The following is a 22672-nucleotide window of genomic DNA, read 5'->3' as shown; positions in this document are numbered from 1 at the left end:
TTCCAATACTTTCTTTCTGTGTTAGTCCTCAAAGCTGCATGAGAAAAATAAATACTGAGCGCTATAATAAATCATTTATTCCTACTGCAGTTGGATCCTACAATGGTACTCCAAGAAGATAGTACTGTGCAATATTAACCTAATTTTATTTGTGTGCTATTTGTTTCTCTCTGTGTTTTGTTAAAATTTGTTAGATTTTTACTATTGTTGTGCTTGCCTTTTTATGTTTTTTTTAAACGTTTTATGAATCTTTGTATACCACAACCAAATAAATTTGGGGTTTGGGATAATAAAGTTTTATTGAATTATGATTACTGGGTCAACTAAACATTCTTTACACTTGTAAATAGTGACTTAGTTCCGCTCATGCATGCCTCAGAAGATTTTTTAATACAATGGGATTAAAAGAAATCAAGCTAGTCCTAGTCATTATCCCAGATTGACTTAAACTAATCCAATGCACCTACTTCTTCATAATTATGTACAATAGAGGAATATATGGGGAACAGGGATGATGTCACTAAAATCTGGCTATAAAGGTTTTGGTAGAAAGACAGATCTCCCTATCTTTTTTGTGTGTGGTAATAATAATAATAGTCCATTCTTATATAGCACATATAAGCAAGCTCTCAATGCGCTGTACATAAATTAAAATAGGTAGGATTAAAAAAAAAAGTAGAACAAATGTGTAAAAACCATAAATAAATAGCCTCTTACAATCCTAATGTATTGATTATTCTGAAGACATTAAATTAAATGCTTAGTTTTACTGAAAAAGTAAATACTATTAATGGGATCTCTTCACCTTGAGGCTGGTTGGCATGAAATCGCTGACTTTTTATTCTAAAAATGTAATATTAGAATACACAAGTACTCTTTTTGCATGAAAATTTGCAAATTTTTTATACTGAGGAATTTCTGAAAATCACAATTCAGGCATATGATTAGCCAGATATAACAATGTTTATTTTATTTGACTGATTTTGTCATGACAAATACTGTAGAAACAGTGTGTCAATGACAAAAGAGGTCAACAAAAGTTGTCGCTAATTACGCATGTCATTCCAACAAAAAAACAATACAACAGAAGAAAACTACTATTACTAATAAAGTATTTAAACAAATTTTTTTACCTTTTTCACAGACATGATTAACGTTTATAATACTGCCCTTTCGACCCATACCTTCTAACTCCCCAATGTCTCTAATTCCCCATAAGCTCTGTCTACACTATCAAACTTTATGTGTCAAGAAAATGTGATGTGCCCATATATGGCAGTGCTATGCTTAAATATGGTAGTGCTATGCTTAAATATGGTAGTGATATGCTTAAATATGGTAGTGGTATGACATCATCATGTCCAACCATATACTGTATGGGCACATCACATTTTCTGGAGACATAAAGTTTGATAGTGTAGGCAGAGCTTTAGTAAGCAAATACTTTCCTTTGTACTAAACCTGTGTTGTCAGAATTTTGGTTAAATGTAACCATTTAAAAAAAGTAAAGATTCTGCTTATAAAAAAGAAAAAATATATTATATATATTATAAGCAAAATCTTTATTTTTGGTTTTTTTTATGGAAGTGAATAACTTTTATTATAAACTACAAAATATTCAAAGTAATTTTTTATTTGTCATGCTTTGGGGACAATAAAAAAAATATTAATGTTCTATTTTTAGCAATTGATTTAGAATTCACCGGTTTGCACATTCAAGATAGTTGTAATAACATGATGTTTGATGGAGGAGCTGAACGGTACCTGAAACTGAAAAAGAATTGTCAGAGTTTTACAATAAGTCAGATAGGTATGCTATTGGTACATGTATTTACAGTAGAACCTTCATTTTTTCATACAGTATGGTACGGGACCAAAAGGCATACGTAAAACATAGGATTTGTCAAATCCAGGTTGACCTTAAATTGACTCCAAGATACGTAGGTCGTAGCTAAAAAGGCTGTCGTGACTCACGCAGTGGTCACTAGCATATCCTAGACAAATCCTAGCTAGATGTGAGGCCTAGCTGTGAGGCCTAACTAGAAAAGTATATGCAGGCTGTGCGATGTTTAAATAAAGTATTATAAATAAAAAATCAATGTTCTTGTATTTTCTATTAATAAAAGCAGTCGCTGCTGTAGGGGTAATACACGTGTGTGTGTGGCTTGTCTCACAGCTCAGGCACAGCCTTGGCTTTGTGGTTTGTTGTTAAATTGCGCCCTCAATGTAAGAAAATAACACTATTTACTAAAAATGATGACGTCATCGGTCATTTTATGCGTACGGAAAATCCAGGGAACGTAAAATCGGGGTACGTAAAACTACTGTATTAATAGGTAGAAAGTGTGTTTTAGTCCCTCAATAAAAAGTTAAGTTAAGCATACTAATATCACAACTTCTTTTACCTTCGCCACTAATCAGCTTCAGAATTACCTCTTCTTCTTGATCTCCAACTTCTTTCTTCCTAAAGCCACCTGAACACACCCTGTTTGACCTCTACACCATGCCGGCAAATTCACACAAATACATTTCTATTTAATTTCTATTTTCAGGTTTGGCAGCTTTTACTCACAATCCAACCAATAATTGGTGAGGAATATTTTTAAATGCTTTATTTTATTTAATTAAGGCCTAAGGGTTCTTTGTAGAAAAAAGATAAAGAAAGAAATGAATAACATTTTACAAGTTAAGTTAACAATTTACATTATTCTTGAAATCTATATATTTTTAAACCAAATACTGAATGTGTATCTTATTATATAATATTTATTTTTGTTTAGTTACACTGCTCATGTCTTTAATGTGTATGTATTCCCACAAAGCTGTACAGCCATTGATGAAAGATTCTCCTGTCAGGTAAATTTAATGAAATTACTGTAAACCTCCATTAACGGGACACATTTGGGACAAAACAAGTCCCCCTTAAAAGGGGTGTTCACTGAATAGGCATAGTGTCAAAAACCATACATAAAGTTGTTTAATCAGGGTGTCCCTTTAATAAGAATGTTCCTTTAAAATGGGTGTTCCTATAATGTTGGTGTCCCTTTAATAATCTACTGTACTAGAAATAGTAATTTGTTGGTTGGTGTTGAAAGAAGTTCATATAAATATTTTTAATTTTTGCAGGCATCTTCACTGAAATTTCTCTGTCAATATGAATTTGATTTTAATAAGGTATGGATATTTACATTAAAATGCAGTCAATTATATTATATAAAAAGGGTGGGGTGGAAGAGAGGGGTTGTTTTCCAGAAAGGCTGGTGTATTGTATTATTATGAAAGTAAATATAATATTTTGGATCACAAAAATTGGTAACAATTGTACAAATGCATTAGAGTTTAGACTAGAACCCGGGAGACCATCAGCATCCAAGAAAGTGTCCCCTTAATAGGGGTGTCCACTAATAGGTTGGCTGTAGTGTTAAACATTTCCCAGAAAAGAGTCCCCTTAATAGAGGTGTCCTCTAATAGGTTGGCTGTAGTGTTAAACATTTCCCAGAAAAGAGTCCCCTTAATAGAGGTGTCCTCTAATAGGTTGGCTGTAGTGTTAAACATTTCCCAGAAAAGAGTCCCCTTAATAGAGGTGTCCTCTAATAGGTTGGCTGTAGTGTTAAACATTTCCCAGAAAAGAGTCTCCTTAATAGGGGTGTCCACTAATTGGTTGACTGCAGTGTAGTTGTAAGGTAAATGAGCAACAGAGTATTATTGTTGAATAGAGGGAGCTCTTTCAATTTTCTAAACAATATTCTGTGATTGCTAGTAGCTTAGACTGAACCCTGCCTAGACCTTTCATGTTGTAGAGAGGTTGTTGGGGAGGGAAGTATGGAGGTCCTGAATAAAAAAGGCATTGCCAAAAAATGTGGTCGATAGACTAGGTCACCTCTCGGTCCTACCCAAGAATGTTTTAATAGAATAAGGCACACACTTTACAGCATTCAAAACAAAGTTTTTGCTTTATTGAAACTTTTGATTTATGTGTTGTGTTAATATTGAAATTATATTTGTTAGTTCATTTACGAAGGAGTTCCGTTTCTCACTCATGAGCAAGAAGAACGATTGTGGACATTAAGTAATCAAGATGAAGTCATTAGGTATTGACATCTATTAAGTTATTACATTGATAATTTTGTTAATTGATTTAAAATGTTAAACAGAACTTATGCATTATTTGTTTGTAAATGTTTTATAATATAGTATATGAGAATGTTACATTTAAACGTGTGATGATGTTTTTAATGTATTCATTTTTGTAATGCTGTGGATTTAAATTATATTTATACGAGATTTAAAATGTTTTTTTTATAGTGACCTAAATGAATCCTACTTCGCTCCAATATTTACAAAGATATCAGATTGGTTGAGGCAGGCTGACAATGAAGATGAAATGACAATACCAACTAATAGAGGTTAATATAACATTTTAACATTGAAATCTTGATTTTACTAAAATAGTTCAAATTAGCGAGATAGCAACTAGCAAAAAACACCTATTTTAAAAATGTGTGTCGTCAGAACTCTCGTCAAGCAAAAATGATACATGAATTCATATCTGTAACTCGTCAATTTCCTTCCCAAGCTTCAGGAAAATCACAAGGAGTTATCCGTCAAGGTGCGGATAACCAATTAAAGGGTGAATGACATTAGAAACGATTGTTACATACTTCTAAGACTCTTAATAATAAATTTTCGGTTTCACATGATTAATATTAGCATTATTGCTACCTGGGTGGTTTACAGTTTCTCTTGCGATTGAAACTATTTACAAATCATACAGATAATAAAGTATTTTATGGGAACCATTAATGATCCCACATCCTTAAGTATAATGTGAAATGTAAACAAACAAGTTGATTCTCTTTGAGGAAATGAAATGGGAGATTCCTCAAATTATACAATGAACAGGTTTATTCTGCTAGTTTGAGGAAATAAATATAATATAGAAATCAAGAACGGCAAATTAAGCAAGTACTGAGTTATTAATATATTATAAGATGTAACTAATCTACTAAATAAAAAAAATAATATTGTATTTTGTCTTGACAAAATATAGCCTTTGATTTCTTTTGGTCGATGTTTTTAATGGCTAAGGATTACCTACCACTATATATATACTATATACCTACCTATGTATACTAGATAAGTGTTTAATTTATGTATCATTTTTAATACCAGTTGGAGGCAATTTAGTCTGGCATATCTTACTGGAAAAAACCTGCTTCGGGGAACACTTTAAATGATTCTTTTGCTTTGTTTATTTTTACAGTAAATTATTGTAATGTAAACTAAACTGTCTTGTTTTTCATACAACTGTACATGTCTGACTAATATTACTATTATTTTTGTTAAATGATTTTCATTTTGTTTATTTGATCTATTTTGCATGCTACTTTGAATGAATTAATTTTTGTTTTATAGGCGTTAGTGTTTTAATGCTACAGGCTAAAATTTGTTTCATGTTCAAAGAAGTATGGACAAAACTATCAAGCAAAAATGAAGTAAGAAATAACATGCCGTCTCAATTGTTATAAAAACGAACATCAATTAATTGATTGGATATATGGTCATTATAAATGCTTTTATTATTTATTTTATTTATTTATCATGTCAAAATGATTCTAACTGCAGTAACTACATTTTTACTGCAGTAAAAATTTGATTTTAGTTTGTGAAGTTTATGATAAACAGAAACAAAAGCTCGCTCAATATTGTTCATAAACAGGTTTTTAAACAGTAAACAAAAGGTAGTTAACTGCAGTAGAATAATTTTCACATGTTCCCTTAGGTTAACAAATGTTACCGTGTACATGTGTACATTCCTATCTAGTTCCATTTTTAAATATGGTTTGTTAATATTTTGAATTTAATGATCTGATCTCTACTATTAATTTAAATAAAGGTTGTTGTAATCAAAGTCAGCAGAGAAAAAAGAGAGCAATTTGAAGCTGAATCATCATCATGGAACGAAAGGTAAAGAGAAAAATAAATTATATTTTTTTTTAAAGAATGATATTGCATTAGAAATTTTGCTACTTCTTTAATGTGTCTGCACTCCTCATATTTCCTGCTGGTGTCTGTAATTTGATATTTTTATGGGCAACATAAATATGTTATTACATTCACCTTCTATGCTGAAGGTGAATAAGAAAAAGTATATTAAAAAAAGAAGGAATATGGATTAAGTGAAAACTTATTTCATTTAAGCTTAAGTTAAAGACCCCTTCCCTGCAATTTTGGACGTTTTTTGGAAAATAATACATATGTATCACTTTAAAAACATTAAACCATGTCATTTCTTGTCTTAAATGTATGTTTTATGGTAAATTATGATAAAAAGTGAGAAACAATGCACTACCTAAGTAGCTCGCGGCGATCGACCTCTTGTGGACGGTCTTAGGCCTAGCCTAGCTAGGCTTAGTTTTGTAGGCCTAGCTGGTAAACATCGGTAACGTACGAACATCGTACGCTAGCTATATACCTAGCCTGACGTTGTATAGTTGCTGCATTAATTGTCTTTCTATTTTTGCCAGACTCCGTTGATAAAAATTGGGGAAAACCCGGTAGTTTCGCTGAAAAGTTAGGAGTCTTCCATTTGTTTTGGCCTCACGATCGATCGAAAAGTGGGCGAATTACAGGTGAAAAACAAAAATATCAATCCGCGCGCAATGCATTTTGGGATTTATAGCGGGCCGCTATAATTATTAGAATCGACTTATTTTTCACATTTTTAACAGTTTAAAGACGAAAAAAGTTATCGCAATAGGACCATATAGTATTATTTTTACATTAAATATAGTTTGTGATCTTAAATTAGATCTAAAAAACGTAGGGAAGGGGGCTTTAAACTTATTTTACTTAATGTATGATTAATCATTGTAGAAAGACAGAAGAAAATTTCTGATTAAAAGGTTAATAGTGTAACTTTTAATAGATACAGGAGAAGATTAAAAGCTGGTGCACACTAACACGCACACAAGAAGCGACATGTGTCAAATCGTAGCTAGTTGCGAAGCTTGAAAAAAGTTTCCAATGAAGCAACTCAAGCAGATTTGCAGAGACTTTGCAAGTTCCAAATTCACTGTGTTGAAGTTAAAAATCAACTGACACCTACGCTTCAAAATTACGCTTCGATTTGGCAGGTGTTGCTTTGTGTGTGTTGTTGAGTGTCTTAAATAACTTGGTGGAAAATATAAAAGGGAAATGGAATGAGTGTCAGTAACCCTATGTAAGAAAAAAATAATAATTTGAAAGAATAATATTACAGCATATTAATAATGTTAAATCTTATTTTATACTGTTGGATGTGAAGTAAAATAAAATAAACAATTTTGTTGCAGAATTATAGAAAGTCTTGTTGGATTCTCAAAAGTGTTTAGACTTATCACAGACTCTAAAAAGGTAATGAACAATACCTCTATTTTGTTTTACCAATATCCCTTTATAAAATAATGTATGACAATAGGATTTTTATAAATTACAATTTGTTTCACTTTAGCCTGTAATTGGGCATAATATGTTGATGGATCTGCTACTAATGTATGACAAGTTTCACAATAAATTACCAAGTAAGTTGTAAACAATGCTTCGATAATAATAATGATATTTATAAATTTATAAAGTGCCTCGAATGCATGTCAAAATGTAATAAATAACCAAGGAAGTTTACAAACAATTATTGATTTAAGCAGTGTGATGAAAGATGGTTTATTAGTGTTCTACATTTGCTTCTATGATATGAGGTTTTTGTATGTGCACCCTGTTTCATAAAAGAGACCACTGCCTGACTTTATGATATATAGCATAAACTAAATACATCTTACTTACACAATATTAGAGTTTTCAGTGCATTAAATTGGTCTACAAACTGGAAGAAATGTATGCCCACTCCTGAATGCCAAAATGTAAAGCTCAATCTACACTATCAAAATGTTATGTGCCCATATATGGACATGATGTCATATCACTACAATATTTGGGCACATCACACTTTTTTGTCAAACTAGTTTGATAGTGTAGACAGAGCTTTGATGTAAACAACATTAATATGCCACTATTTTTACTAGCAATTATTCTTTGTTTTAATAGAATCTTGGTCGGATTTCAAAACAGAACTGCATCGTATATTACCAAATATTTATGATACTAAGCACTTAGCTAGCAAATGTAAAAAGGTATGTTTATTACAACACATGCGATGAACCTGTATTCGTTACTAATTTCTTCGATATAATAGTATTGAGAGTGGCCAAGTGAGTATAGACTGCCAGTGTACAAACTCTGGGCTTTGCGTCCCAATTTGTGTCACCACTCCATCAAATTTATTACACTACAAACGAGACCTTTCATTTTCCTTGATTCACCACTCATCTATCCACCTGTCTAGTCGAAAAGTCTTTCTGTGCACGCTCATAATGACTTTTGGATTCAATAGGTGACTAATCGAGTGGTAACATTTTTAACATGATTGTACTAAAAAATGTTTAGTAGTTAATTGTTTTTATCACTGATATGACAGCATTATTTTGATTTTATATTGTGTTTATTAAATGAATTATTATTATGATATTTTGTCTCATAAGCTTCTTGAAGATCACAACCTTGTCCATCAGACAAACATACAAGATTTATTTCAAATTCTTCAAAGGTAGGAAGACAAATGTATTTTCGCTTTCAATTCAACTGTGTAAAACACTAATAATGGGCTCAATAAAAAAAATATAAATCGGGCAAAGAACAAAATGTGCAAAAAATGTTCACATGTTCTTGTAATGAAAATTATATTGATAATGATTTTGATGGTGATGAGGGTAATAATGATAATAACAATAATGGTAATAAGTTTGTCCTATTAAATGAGTGAGTGAGTGGTCAAGCGGTTAAGACAGTGGAACCGTAATTACGTAGCCTAACATTGGCAAGGGTTCGAGGCTCACTCGCTCCATAGTTCTGGTGGTAGAATGAGTCTTCTCGGATAAGGACTATAAACCGTAGGTCCAGTGTACACATCTAGCTCATGTGCACTTTAAAGAACCTAGTACATCTTTCAAGACGAGTAGGGGGTTACCCCGGTGTACTAGTATATCACAGCTCTGATCATAACTGGGCCCTCTGGGAGACCAGTCTTTGACTGAAGAGGTCGCCCAGTATAAATAAAATATTTCAATTCAAAGTTTTTTTTATTTTAAGTGAAAAAGCAAGATTTGCAGCCTTTAACTCACCAACAATAGGTCTGGATTCAAGGGCCCATAGATATGGTATGTGCAGTTGTGGGAAAGTATGCCATTCTATTTAAAATACAATAAAACCCCTAATTTGGGAGGCCCTTATTAGGAGTACACAAATAGATATTGATAATAATAAACTTATTTATTTATTATCATCTTTAATGAGGGTAGCCTATCCAGTTCCCTTTATATTTATTAGGATGCTATTTATAACCACAGAGAACTAAACGTAGAATGTTAAATATTGTTTATTTTTATTTGATATATTTCGGCGTTCACAGATGAGAAAGAATACAACCATGAAGCGGGCTATGATGCTTATATATGTGGATATGGTGAGTAGATATTATTACCTTATTGTTTGTTATTACATACCTTTTCATGTATTATATATTTGTATTGTCGAGGCCCTCACAAGACCAGATTCGCTTCTAGTGAGGGCCCTCATGTAACTGTATAAATGTGAGACGTATTATTATTACATTTCAATGCAATTATAGTATATTACTTATTTTTTTATGTGTGTTAGTATGTTTGTATGATACTGTCCACAATTTCTTGAATTTTTTTCTTCAAATGTATATTTATATATACAAACAGACCGAAACATTGTACAGTCATCACAAAAGCATATTCAAATCTTAGGGTTATCTGTATCTTCAATAAGGGCCGAAAAATGGAATAGCATGCCCTCTGCATTTTGCCAAGTAATTGGATGAATGTATTTTTCGTAAAAGTGCCTAGGCAAAATGTACCTCATCAAGTGAAAAATATTACGATTGATTGATATTTAGTTCTTAAGATTAATGTACTAATGGTTAACTTTTACAAATAAACAGAAATGTCTCACACACAGAGAAATGCTTGTCTATTTTTGAAATAAAACATTCCTTTACAAATACAATGTAATAAAACACTAATTTAAAAAACGTATTTTATTAATGACAAAAATTAATCAAAAATAAAGAGGTAGTCTTTTTATTAACAAAATTATGAGTTATATAAACTATAATTACATTGTTGTTATTTATAATAAAACTACAGTATTTTGAAATAATGCTTTTGTATGACAAGTCATAATATTGACAAAAGCATCTAATAATATATATGTTGAATTGCATTTATGATTCAGCAATATTATAGTATTGTCAACAGGATACAAGAAAAAAAAATTATTTGGAACTTTGTTATTTATAATACTGAATTGATTGACTGATACAATGTTTGTATTGTAGTCCCAGGTCAAGAGAGGATCCAGTATTTTTTAAACAGGGAAGTGCTAACGTATAATGTTAATAGTCTCAAGAATAGATATCACAAAGTATTTAATAATGTCATTTTAGATGACAAAATGCGGAGTATGTAACTCAAGCGCTACCCCTGGATCTGTCCCTACCCCTGGATCTGTCCCTACCCCTGGATCTGTCCCTACCCCCAGCTTGAATGAAAGGAGATTTATGACTAAAAATATGTAACTACCATGAATTGTTATGACACGTTACTTGACCTTTAAATGTTAAGTTCACATATTTGAATCTTGGTATTTTTCGTGGAACAGAGTCTGATGAGCTAAGCGCAACATAATTATGACGACATCATAAACTATTTCTGTATTTCTTGTAATAGTTACGTAAATAAGTTTACCAACAACAATGTACAAAATAATTCTTCAGAACTGCTTGTATAACTTCCTGTATTCTTAACAAAATATGCTTATAATCAATTGCCAATCTCTATTTAGTCCCTCTAAAGCATTGTCTACACTATCAAGTTTTTATCATATTGATTCAATTTTCTCTACTACTACATTTGCGAAGTGTAGTTGTTTTGGGCTTCTGAGCCTCCCACACTTTTTTTACTTAATTAGTTTTACTATGTGTGCATCTTATTTACAGTTGATATTTTTTGTATTTAAAAGAAAAGTCTGGTCGAGCAGCAAAATACATTTTCTTTTTTCGGCCTAATGTAAATATCAACTTTCAAACAATATCAAGCATGTATTCGCACCATTTTCACTTTAAGAGCAGGTCATTGTGGTTTCAACTTTAAAACAGCAAAACGAAATATAAACTCAGCACTCCTAAATCGTTGTTCACTTCCCTATAATAAAGGAGTGTTATCATTATTATTATTTAATTATTTATAGATATCCCACCAAAGTCATTACAACATCAGTTCTCAGAAACCTTCTTCAATTCAAAATCCTTCAGGATATTTGCATTTTGTTAAGGAATGAGCAATAATCTTTATAGATTTATAATGGTACAAAAATCCTGAATTGTCAGGAAGTTCTTGGTCTGATCTTGGGGAAAAAATAAACCAATTGTTCTCTTATAATATAACTTGACCTTTGTGAAAGGTCGGTTAATTGGCAGTTTCAATGATTTCAAAATTAGAAAGCTTTCGCTTTCCAACGACCTTTTACTTTGCAGTGACCTAGGAGCTACTTACGTCACGTTAACTCATTCTGCGTATACCGGGACATTGGGACGTCGCTTGATTCCAAAGTTTTTGAGAATTGTAGATCCAGACATGTACCCACGTCACAATAATACGTATATCATAGGTCGTTCAATATCAAAAGCTTCCTAATTGCTAGTTTTGAGGTCCTCAGTAAACGAAGCAGTTTAAGTTTTGGTCGGGCAAAAGCAAAAAGCTGTTAAAGATACATTTAGTTTTCATAATTGTATTTTAAGTACTTACTATAATTATAATCCAAATTAATCATTAATAATTTAGAGTAGTTTAATTAATAGAAAGGTTTTTGATTTATCTCAAAGTAACTGACAATTAAGTTATTCATTTTCTTGCCATTAAAAAGGCATTGCAACATATTGATTTTAAATTGTAAACTGTAAATTTACTCAAATGACTGATTTAGAGCTGCATGCTGATTAAATCAAGTATGTCACTTTTAACTCCATATTTTATTCGTACTTTTAGTATTAAAAGGAAATTCAGGAAACATTTCATCCAGGGGATTGTTGTCCAGGGATGTTGTTATGTTGTTGTGCAGGGAGATAGTTGTCTAAGGATGTTGTTGTACAGGGGGATTGTTGTCCAGGATGTTGTTGTGAAGGGAGGTAGTTGTCAAGGGATTATGTTGTCCAGGGTGGTTGTTGTCCAGGGAGGTTGTTGTAGAGGGAAGTTGTTGTCCAGGGATGTTGTTGTACTGGGGGATTGTTGTACAGGGATGTTGTCGTCCAGGGATGTTGTTGTACAGGGATGTTGTTGTACAGGGAGGTAGTTATACAGGGAGGTAGTTATACAGGGATGTTGTTGTCCAGTGAGATTTAAGAAAATCCACCTACAAGGTGAGATGACCAAGTAAATGCCCGTTTTAAATATGTAATTGTAAAAATAAAATAACAAAATTACGAATACGAATTACAGATTTCAACAGTTTCATTCATTTTATTAACACTTCTAAAACTTTAACAAAAATTATGATTAAAAATTCATGCGTAATATTTAAATGTATAAACAATTTTCATTAACTTTACTATAATATTTGTTGAATTTGAAAGGCATAATTTTCACTGCAATAATGTACGATTTTAGATTGTTCAATGTAGAAATTTATGAGCCAGTCACTGCTATTAACAATGGGTATGATTACCCAGAAAAAGCCTGCTAAATAATTGCATAAATATGTTAAAATGGTGTTAAAATATGTAGTTACGTAGTTATAGAATAAGTAGTTATGTAGAATCATTTTGACATGGTCTCTTAAGGAGTAACAAAATCCATGATTTAAGCCTTGTTTACACTATTTTTTATTTATTTATTTATTTATTTATTAAGGTATAAAAACATCAAATTCCAACCAGCAGCAAGAGCTGAAAAGGTTGGATTACAATCATAAACTGATTATTAAACTGTATGTGACAAAAAATGTGATGTGCACATATATGGACATGATGATCATATCACTACCATATTTGGACACATCACACTTTTTTTGTCACACCAGTTTGACAGCTTTACACTGTTGATGAATCATTGTTCTTAGAGGTTGATGTTGAAGCTTCTTCCTTCGACCTCCCGAAAAAGTGCCGGCAAGTAATGATCCGTTTGTATGCGTTGCGAAAATGACGATTCCTCCAAGCATATATAAATGGATTGACGCTAGAGTTGGCCAATGATAATAAAGCAAATGCGTGAACAAGCACACTAGGAGCCGAGTGGTTTCTATCAAAAACAACTTGCAGAACAGCTGGTGTCCAACAAATCATAAACGTTATGAGAATAATGAAAGATGTTTTTGCTACTTTGATTTCCCGATTTTGTTTTGTTATGTATTTTGATAAGTTTCTTTGTAGTTTATGGAGCGTTCTGACCGAGCTAGCAACACTCACCTGGCTGGTTGTACTGCTTTTACGTCGTCTACTTCGTTTAGAGCTCATCTGGACCTCTTTACAAATTTTATAGTAACAGAAAAAAAAAGTTGTCATAGAAAATGCAAAAATTATTATCATAGTAATAATTTGGTATATCCATGCTTCATTGGTAGATTTAATACCACATGCCACAAGGTTTTCATTGTATCCAAAAACATCAATGGCACTGCCTGCAGGCAATATTAAGATGAAACTTCCAACCCATATCATGACGCAGTAAAATATTGAACGGCGTGTTGTGTAAAGAGTTGCATAACGTTGGTTCTGTACTATACAAAAGTAGCGATTTACCGCAATGGCTAAAAGATTCATCACTGATGATGTTAATGCTACAATTGCTATTGCAGACAATATGGCACAAAATGTGTTTGAGGAGAACGGCCATCTGCCACTAATCAAAGTTAACAAGTAAAACGGCTCGATAATCGCGCAGACAATTATATCAGCTAGAGCTAAATTCACGAGGAAATAATTAGCTGTAATTCGTAGTTTGTTTGTACGAACGATCGCAGCGATTGTCAACAAGTTACCAAAAAGTCCAACGACACAGAGAATGATTAAAAGGATACTTTCTACAATTAATAGCACTTGCGTTTCTTGTGGCTCTTCGGTAGTATTATCCGACCCATTCATCTTGTTATTATCTAGACTACTCATCGTGGTGTTATCATGACTGTTCATTTCGTGATGTGATTATCTGGGCTGCTCGTGTGATTTTTGGACTGCTCGTTTCAACTTTGTGCTGTGAAATTGTATTGTTTTTAAAAATTGTATTTTATTCAGGAACCATCTCACTGAACAATCGCCTTTGTTTTACCTGTACACTATTCAACCAATGAGAATGCTCTATCATCAAACTATTCTTGGCTATTTTCAATTTATACATCAATCACTTTATTCATATGTAAACATTCCAGGAAGATTTCAACCACTATGATTGATACAAACTAAGGTTGTTTTGTCTTTCTATTTCCTTATTATTGTATCTGAGTATGAGATGAATGAATGAGTATGAGTACGAAATCCCATTCCCTATGTTTCAGAACTATATGGATGTGGTGTACCGCAAACTATATGTCAGCATATTGATTTCGCCAAACATTCAAACAATATATTGTATGATATTATTATACAATACAATAAAATATACATATATCTCTTTTGGAACATCCCTATTCATCATATTGCTATCAGAACAGCTCATTTCAACATGTGTCAAAATTGATTTGTATTTTATAGAAACATGGTGAAAATGTATTATGTATGCCTACTTTGATCACTTCATGTTATTGAAAAGTATGATGATGTCTGTATGATTGTTGTGCATTTATGCCACAACTATCGACCAGATACAGTAACCAATGAAAAAGTCATCTTGTGAATTTAAAACACATGTTATAATTAATTACAAGAAGTAGTCTATTTTAAGATTTGACTTTTTAAGATCAATTATTATGATTAGTTTTGATTAAATTACCAATGATACTTAGAATCCTTGAACAACTTTAATATATTAATAATAAATATGCTCTATGTTAACGTAATGAAAGTGGTATTATCAGGATATGGAATATTGAAGGTTTTTTGGAAAGCAGAACATTCATTTCCCTAAGATTTTGCGTGCCCCAATCTAGCATCCATATTTTTCTAAGAGCAATGAACTATAGTGATATTATATAATAATGTGAATGATACTAGCATGTGATAGGCATGGTTTCGAGCCTATGTACCATACTGATTGCATCATTGGGCAAGATGCTTTACTCTCATTGCCTCGTCCTTCAAATGGGATGTAAAGCTGTCCCATGTAGTGCACGTTAAAGAACTTGGTATACTATTCGAGCCCGGTGTGCTGATCTGGTAGACGCTGCACTGCTGGCTGCCATGGGTCCGTGGAGGGCCTAATCCAAATTTCCTCAGTTTCCAGTTAACTTTGAGGACGAATAAATGCATTCAACATTTAACATTTATATTTGCTGTTATATATACTCCATAACCTTTTGTCATATATTGACTGTACTTGTACTTGAACAGCATTGAACCAGGACTTTAGGTTTAAAGACCAGAGTGCCACTCATAGAGATGACATTTGTAATAATATATGCTATTAAAAACATTTGTTTAAGAAATGTATGTAATAAAGCGGTTTTACGAAGATTTTGACTTATTTTCTGGAACTACCGATTTTATTGTTATTATCAAAGATTTTTATTACTATCTTGTGACCTGCTTAAGGATACATAGCTCTTATATATTTAGCATTTACAGTATTATGATTTTTGATATCTGCACATTGCACTTAAAGTACAAGTCATTAGTAGAATACAGATTTCTTGGAAATTATATTAATAGCTTTTTTAAAGCAACATTTCTTTGAGATTGAAAACATTTTATTTTTTGTTTTGTAATATTAAAGATGTATTGTCCCCGAAAAACATGAAAAATGAAGATTAATTAAATCAGACTTTGAATAGGCCATTTGTAGATTTAATAATGGTAATCACTTCCATAGAAAAAAAAACGAAAGCAAATAATGTTTTCACTTATAAAATGACAAAATAAATGGTTAAATTCAACCAAAAACCCATTGGCTGGCAGCCAATTTGACTAGTTTTTGCTTTAAATTTAGGTAAATACATTTTGTTTCAATCAAATTTTTGGTCAAAGTGAATAACTATCTATATATAAATTTACGTAAGGGCAAAATTCGGTAATTCGCGCGTTACTTCTAGAATGTTTACTCGATGGTATATCAAGTTGGTTCGTACTTTCGGTACTGATTTTAACCACCTGATGTAACCCTGTTTAGTAATTAAATTGAGTTAGATAATTAGTTATTAACAATTAAAACGAATTTAGGTTTAACGATTTGCCCCAAATAGGGGTGTTTTCCGATCGTGGTATACACTGTCCAATGCATGTCTATCTTGAAAAATACCCGCGTACAATAATACGAGGATGCTTCGCATTTTCCTATCTCCTCCTACGATAATTGTTTTTAATGGCTGAAAACCGGTTGAACAGCTCGAGTACAGCATCATAATGTTGAAGACAGACCTATTTATTTAAAAACATACTATTTTGATAGATTTAATATACGTTTATACAAATGTATTGATTTCCGATATATAACTCTTTGCTTTAACACAAGTACCACCAGCTGTAGGTAAATTTATTGGCTCTTGGGGAATTAACCTAAAACCTATATAGATATAGTATTGCAATACTTGGACATTACTGTAAATACGTATTCAACATTTTTGGTCGCCATTGAATTTACTGTGAGTGTGGGTACTGTTAGATGTATAACACATGTACAAATAAACGTATTACTGTGAGTGTGAGTAGGCCCTACTGTTATATAAAAGGTACAATATACAAATAAACTGTACTACTGACAGTTGCTTCTCAGCGTTTGTATTAATTAATAATTACAAAGAATATAAACGTTGTAGTGGTACGTATATCGTTACATGCACTATGCTATTTCAATCGACTATGACAGTGACAGTTTTAACAAAGTATTAATAAATTGCAAATGTGTTACTGTATCAAGTGGTATATTATTTATAGGCCTATCAAACATGAAAAACATATTTCGTTACTGAGTAGATAAAGAATATATTTAAAAATTGTTCTTCTTTGTACCCATATCCTCTTCCCCATCCCTCAACCCCAATGTTACACACAAAACACAAATTGGGTTTGTTTAAATGAGTCTAAATTTCGGAAGTAATTCCCAGTGTGCTAATTTTAGTTTAATACATAAATCATCGTGTGTATTTATTCGTTACTGTAAATGACAATAACTATTATAGTCCTGCAGTACGTACATTTAAAAAAAAGCATTTTTTAATGCTGAAATTACTGTGTATTTGAGAACCATCTGTGGGCACGACCTAGATGGTACGCGAGCGAAGCAATATACAAATAAACTGTACTACTGACAGTTGCTTCTCAACGTTTGTATTAATTAATAATAATTACAAAGAATATAAACGTTGTAGTGGTACGTATATCGTTACATGTACTATGCTATTTCAATCGACTATGACAGTGACAGTTTTAACAAAGTATTAAATCGCAAATGTGTTGCTGTATCAAGTGGTATATTATTTTATAGGCCTATCAAACATGAAAAACATTACGTTACGTTACTGAGTAGATAAAGAATATATTTAAAAATTGTTCTTCTTTGTACCCATATCCTCTTCCCCATCCCTCAACCCTAATGTTACACACAAAACACAAATTGGGTTTGTTTAAATGAGTCCAAATAACAAAAAATATTCGTTTCTGTAAACCACAATAACTATTATAGTCCTGCAGTACGTACTGTGTATTCGAGAACCATCTATGGGCACGACGACCATTTAGTTATATTAAAATGGAATATTATTTTTTCATGGGACAATTATACATATAAATACTGTTATTAAAACACAATTTGTTTTTGAAAGGTTAAAAAAAAGATTTTTTTTGCTTTTAAATACAAATTGGTTAGGTTCTACTATTTTGTGCCATTTATTCCTGTCGTGGGCCAGATATGTGGGTCAGTGTAATTTAATATCAAGTCATATTATATTATTATTATTTTTCCTTTATATTTTTAATAATGGCGGCCAGTATATATTCATGTCCTGATTCTTAGTTCATTGTCATATAGTTAGCCAGTAGCCATCTAGTATTATAAACTCTTTTATATACTTTTATCCCCTTTGAAGACAATAAAAGTATTTATTATTTGGATTGTCAAGGTCCCCGGATATACTTTATGCCACTAAAACCAAATAACTTTATGAGGACATAATATTGTTTTTTGCTTTTATTCCTGATCAGTTTTTGTGGATTAAATATGGATCTGAATAAATTTTATTGTACCAATTAAATTATAAATAATTGATTAATAATCCAAAGTCTTATGGAAGGCCATATAGATTTGTTGGTTCGTTGAATTTGATTTGATTCTAGTCATTAAAATACTTCTATGAATTACTGTATGTAGCAATAAATCGTAAAACATTTAAAATGCAGCAAAAGCAATGTCTTCAGTATTATGATAAAAAAGTCACAATTAAAAACATTTATAGTATAAATGACGTACAAAAAAGTGTACTGGTATTTGACAGCATTGAACCAGGACTTTGGGTTTATTGTCTTTTACTCAGAATAAAAAAGCTATTTTACTTGGAATGTTTATTGTACGATACGTAAACTTCCTTGTATCTTTAAGGTCAACCTGACGTAGTGAACGGATTTGTGAGTTTATATTCCAAATGGAGTTTATATTCCAAATGGAGTTTATATTTGCCAGTTTCCTTCTAAACTCATTTACATTGTAGCTGGATTTGTACTAAAGCTAAACAAGTTTTTTTTCCAGTTTTTGTAGAATTATTAATTATTAACCACAACATAGTTCATATCATAGGCAAACGTGCAAATGGGTTGAGGTTATGTTAGTTTTTTAATGTTGCATCATTGAAATTACCTAAACTTGGCTTGAAGTCAGTTAATACTAGAATTGAGGCCAAAATCACCCCAGTTTCAAAACATTTAATTTAGAGGTTTTTTAGAAATTATTAAAGTCTTTTTTTACCTTTATTTATTTTTTTTACTTATTTCTATAAAAATTGAGTCTTAAATAATATGCCTTTCTTTCATGATAATGAAACTAATATATGAACACGAACACGATGTGTTATGGTGCTTAGTTGCTGATGTGACTAAATAAATAAAATGAGAATTATTCACATAAACTATGCATAGGTTATTGTTTGCCAATGTTATTTTTATTAATAAATTTGAATGTTAAACATACATATTAGTGTCCAATTAGCAAAGTAATGTTTTTTAAAAGTAACTTTTACTATTATACAGTATTTCCTTTACACAATCATTTATTGCTAATTCAATATCATGTCGTTGGTGAAAATATTACTTTACTTTATAACATTCAAATTGTATTAGTAATGGAGGATTTAATGAAAAGATTTATATAGGAATTATAGTTACTATCTAGTTTCTGAACAAATATTTAAATTTGTTTATATTAAATTATATAATTATGAAATTCAGTAATCCCTGAAATAAGGATGTCCCAAAGGAGGGTTCTAGTCCGAAATACTACAATACTTTCTTCCAAGATTCTGCAAAGGTTCTTGTATCAGAACAAGTACTTAACGAACCAAGATATCAAAATCTGTTAAAAACAACTGATGCAGATGTTAAAAGTGTATTTACAGTACTCAAAGGTTATGTGTTTAATTTTATTGTTATTAAAACTAAGAAGTTGCCTATTATATATTATGTATTTGATATATTTTCAAAAATAATGCTTACATAGACATTTTTAAAAATTGAAAAAGCAAGCTTTATATTAAATATGATTTACAACTCCATCTTCTAGTCCATATCATGTTACATTGTATGCCATGTTTATAGTAATCATTGGATGTCCTCCTAATAGTTCAAATTGTTTCTACTTTTTACGAAGCAAAATATTGCGCAACCAATAAGAGCTCAGGAAATGAGCCATGACGCTCTCATGAGCACTCATGCGAATCGAAAAGCTCAGCTGCGAGGAACATGAACGTCACAGCTATTCGCTCATTTAGTGGAAAGAGAGTAGCGCGATTGTTTTTCTCTTCGAAACATTGGATTCACGCGAACAAATTCACCTAGTAGAAAATCGGCTTTACCAAACCTCTAAATTCTACGATCTTCATATGTCATATTAAACTCCACCTCAAAACAGCTTTCATCAGATTCATGAGTTACTGTATGTTATTTCCTCTTTCTTATCATCTCAAAGTGCCATATTTTTTCATTAAATTCCACATTTTGTCTGATAGACAATTTGTAGATCCATTAAGCCTAGTGTTATTCTGAACATTCTGCCGTATAGATTTGGTCAACTTATTGTTCAACTTAGTTCTTCCAAATGGACCCACTTCTCTCACTGCTATGCATGAATTAAGAATTAAGACAAAATTCCTACTTTATAACTCGGTTGTCGAATCATCAGTCCTTCGTCTTGATGAAACGTCTTTAACTGACTTCTCAAAAAAGTGCCGGCAGGTAATGATCCGTTTGTACGCGTTGCGAAATTGTTGATTCTTCCAAGCATATATAAATGGATTGATGCTAGAGTTGGCTAATGCCAATAATACAAACATGGAAGCAAGAACACTAGGAGCCACATGTTTTTTATGAAGAACAACTAGCAGGACAAACGGTGTCCAACAAATTATAAATGCAGAGAGCACAATGAAAGATGTTTTTGCTACTTGGATTTCTCGTGTTTGTTGGTTAAGTTTGCTTTTTGATAGATGTTTCTGTAGTTTATTGAGGGTTCCGACAGAGCTAGAAAGACATACCTGACTGGTTGTGCTGCTGCTACGTTGTCTAATTCTTGTAGAGCTCGTGTGGGCTTCTTTCCAAATTTTATAGTAACAGAAGACAAAGGTAATGATTGAAAATGTAAATAGTATAACCGTATTAATAATTTGGAATATCCATGATTCATCACTATCTATATATCCGCATGCTAGATAGTATTCATTGAATCCAAGTATGCCAAATCCTGCAGGAATGATTACAATTGAACTTCCAACCCATATCATGACGCAGTAAAATACTGTACGGCGTGTTGTGTAAAGAGTTGCATAACGTTGGTTCTGTACTATACAAAAGTAGCGATTTACAGCAATGGCTAAAAGGTTCAACACTGATGATGATAGTGTTATTATTGATATTCCAGCCAATATGACACAAAAATTGTTTGAGGAAAACGGCCATCTGCCACTGAACAAAGTTAACAAGTAAAACGGCTCGACAATCACGCAAACAATTATATCAGCTAGAGCTAAATTCACAAGGAAATAATTTGCCGTAATTCGTAGTTTATTTGTACGAACGATCGCAATGATTGTCAACACGTTACCAAAAAGTCCAACAACACAGAGAATGATTAAAATGATACTTTCAACAATTGCTATCACTTGCTCTTCTTGTGGCTCTGTGTTGGTAACATTATCCGACCCATTCATCATGTTATTATTTAGACTACTCATCATGGTGTTATCAGGACTGGTATGGTTTTGTTATTCAGGAACCATTGCTATGTCACTGTTTTGAACAATCACCTTTGTTTTTAACCTTTACAACTGTATATTCAACCAATTAGAATGCTTTATCATCAAACAGTGTTTTACAGGATATTATACAATACAATAAAATATTTTCTCATTATCTTTCGTTTTTTTTTTGTATTTTCTCATCTAATATTTTTATTTATAGTGATGATCTCTGGAAATACAGGTCCGATTTTAAAATCAGAGAGATCTTAAGGAATCTAAATATAGCATTGTATGTGCTTTGGTGTACTCATGAGTTGGATAAATATATATATTTTAACCTTGAAAATTAGAATGTTTTACGCTATTAGCTTCCCAGCTTAAAATAGATTGATTCGTATGCATGATTTTTTATTACAAGAACCTTTCATCATCATCAGGCATCCTTCAGTCAAGATTGACTATGGAGACAACATTGGAGAGAATTTCATCCGTTTTCCAGTGAGTCTGTGTGAGTTCCAGTGGCTGATCTAGATTTTCTTTTCAGATACCTCTCTTCATTTTCCATACGATACAAGAACCTTTAGCACATAAAGAATAAAGCTATTTTTTCTTTTTTCTATATTGCGGGTTAATTCCTTTTATTTAATTCCTTATTATTCATTTTTTAAAACCACAAGCCGATTTCAATCAGTGTTCTACACGATATAAAGTCAGGGTTTTTTTTCGTCTTTGTATTTCCTTATTATCATATGAGAGTATAATCATTTTTGACGCCTCCCCCTTTCCTCATGGGACAATTCTAGCTTATACAATGCAATAAAATATTTTCTCTTTTTTGTTTCGTTTTTTTTTTTTGTCTTTGTATTTCCTTATTATCTAATATATTAATTTATAGCAGTAAAGCCAACATTTAAAATTTTGACTTTAATCGAAACAAATGGTTTTCGAGATATCGCAATTAAAATTTTTCGAG

The 22672-nt window shown here is 31.8% G+C and overlaps 3 protein-coding genes across 4 annotated transcripts in view; 1 reads left to right on the top strand and 2 right to left on the bottom strand.

Annotated features, from left to right (window-relative positions):
* The window catches only part of LOC144834491 (poly(A)-specific ribonuclease PNLDC1-like), a 62373-nt gene that overhangs the window by 1988 nt on the left and 37713 nt on the right, over window positions 1–22672 (top strand). For both annotated transcript variants that reach the window (XM_078689311.1, XM_078689312.1), the window contains exons 3-16: window positions 1685–1810; window positions 2553–2589; window positions 2781–2856; window positions 3127–3174; window positions 4009–4091; window positions 4306–4406; window positions 5416–5495; window positions 5897–5967; window positions 7335–7395; window positions 7493–7562; window positions 8083–8168; window positions 8577–8641; window positions 9184–9251; window positions 9503–9556. In XM_078689311.1, coding sequence (XP_078545437.1) covers window positions 1685–1810; window positions 2553–2589; window positions 2781–2856; window positions 3127–3174; window positions 4009–4091; window positions 4306–4406; window positions 5416–5495; window positions 5897–5967; window positions 7335–7395; window positions 7493–7562; window positions 8083–8168; window positions 8577–8641; window positions 9184–9251; window positions 9503–9556 — 1026 coding nt within the window. The remainder of the gene's footprint in view (window positions 1–1684; window positions 1811–2552; window positions 2590–2780; window positions 2857–3126; window positions 3175–4008; window positions 4092–4305; window positions 4407–5415; window positions 5496–5896; window positions 5968–7334; window positions 7396–7492; window positions 7563–8082; window positions 8169–8576; window positions 8642–9183; window positions 9252–9502; window positions 9557–22672) is intronic.
* Window positions 13164–14340, bottom strand: LOC144834563 (octopamine receptor beta-2R-like). The gene has a single exon (XM_078689416.1). It carries the CDS (start codon window positions 14300–14302, stop codon window positions 13205–13207), a length of 1098 nt encoding a protein of 365 aa, XP_078545542.1. The 5' UTR covers window positions 14303–14340; the 3' UTR covers window positions 13164–13204.
* On the bottom strand, window positions 19536–21669 carry LOC144834562 (octopamine receptor beta-2R-like). The gene has a single exon (XM_078689415.1). It carries the CDS (start codon window positions 21667–21669, stop codon window positions 20620–20622), a length of 1050 nt encoding a protein of 349 aa, XP_078545541.1. The 3' UTR covers window positions 19536–20619.

This window comes from Antedon bifida, chromosome 2 (assembly GCF_963402885.1).
Source record: "Antedon bifida chromosome 2, ecAntBifi1.1, whole genome shotgun sequence".
NCBI classification, from domain to species: Eukaryota; Metazoa; Echinodermata; class Crinoidea; order Comatulida; family Antedonidae; genus Antedon; species Antedon bifida.
Note: the sequence above shows the minus strand (reverse complement) of the source record. Positions and strands in the feature narration are given on the sequence as shown.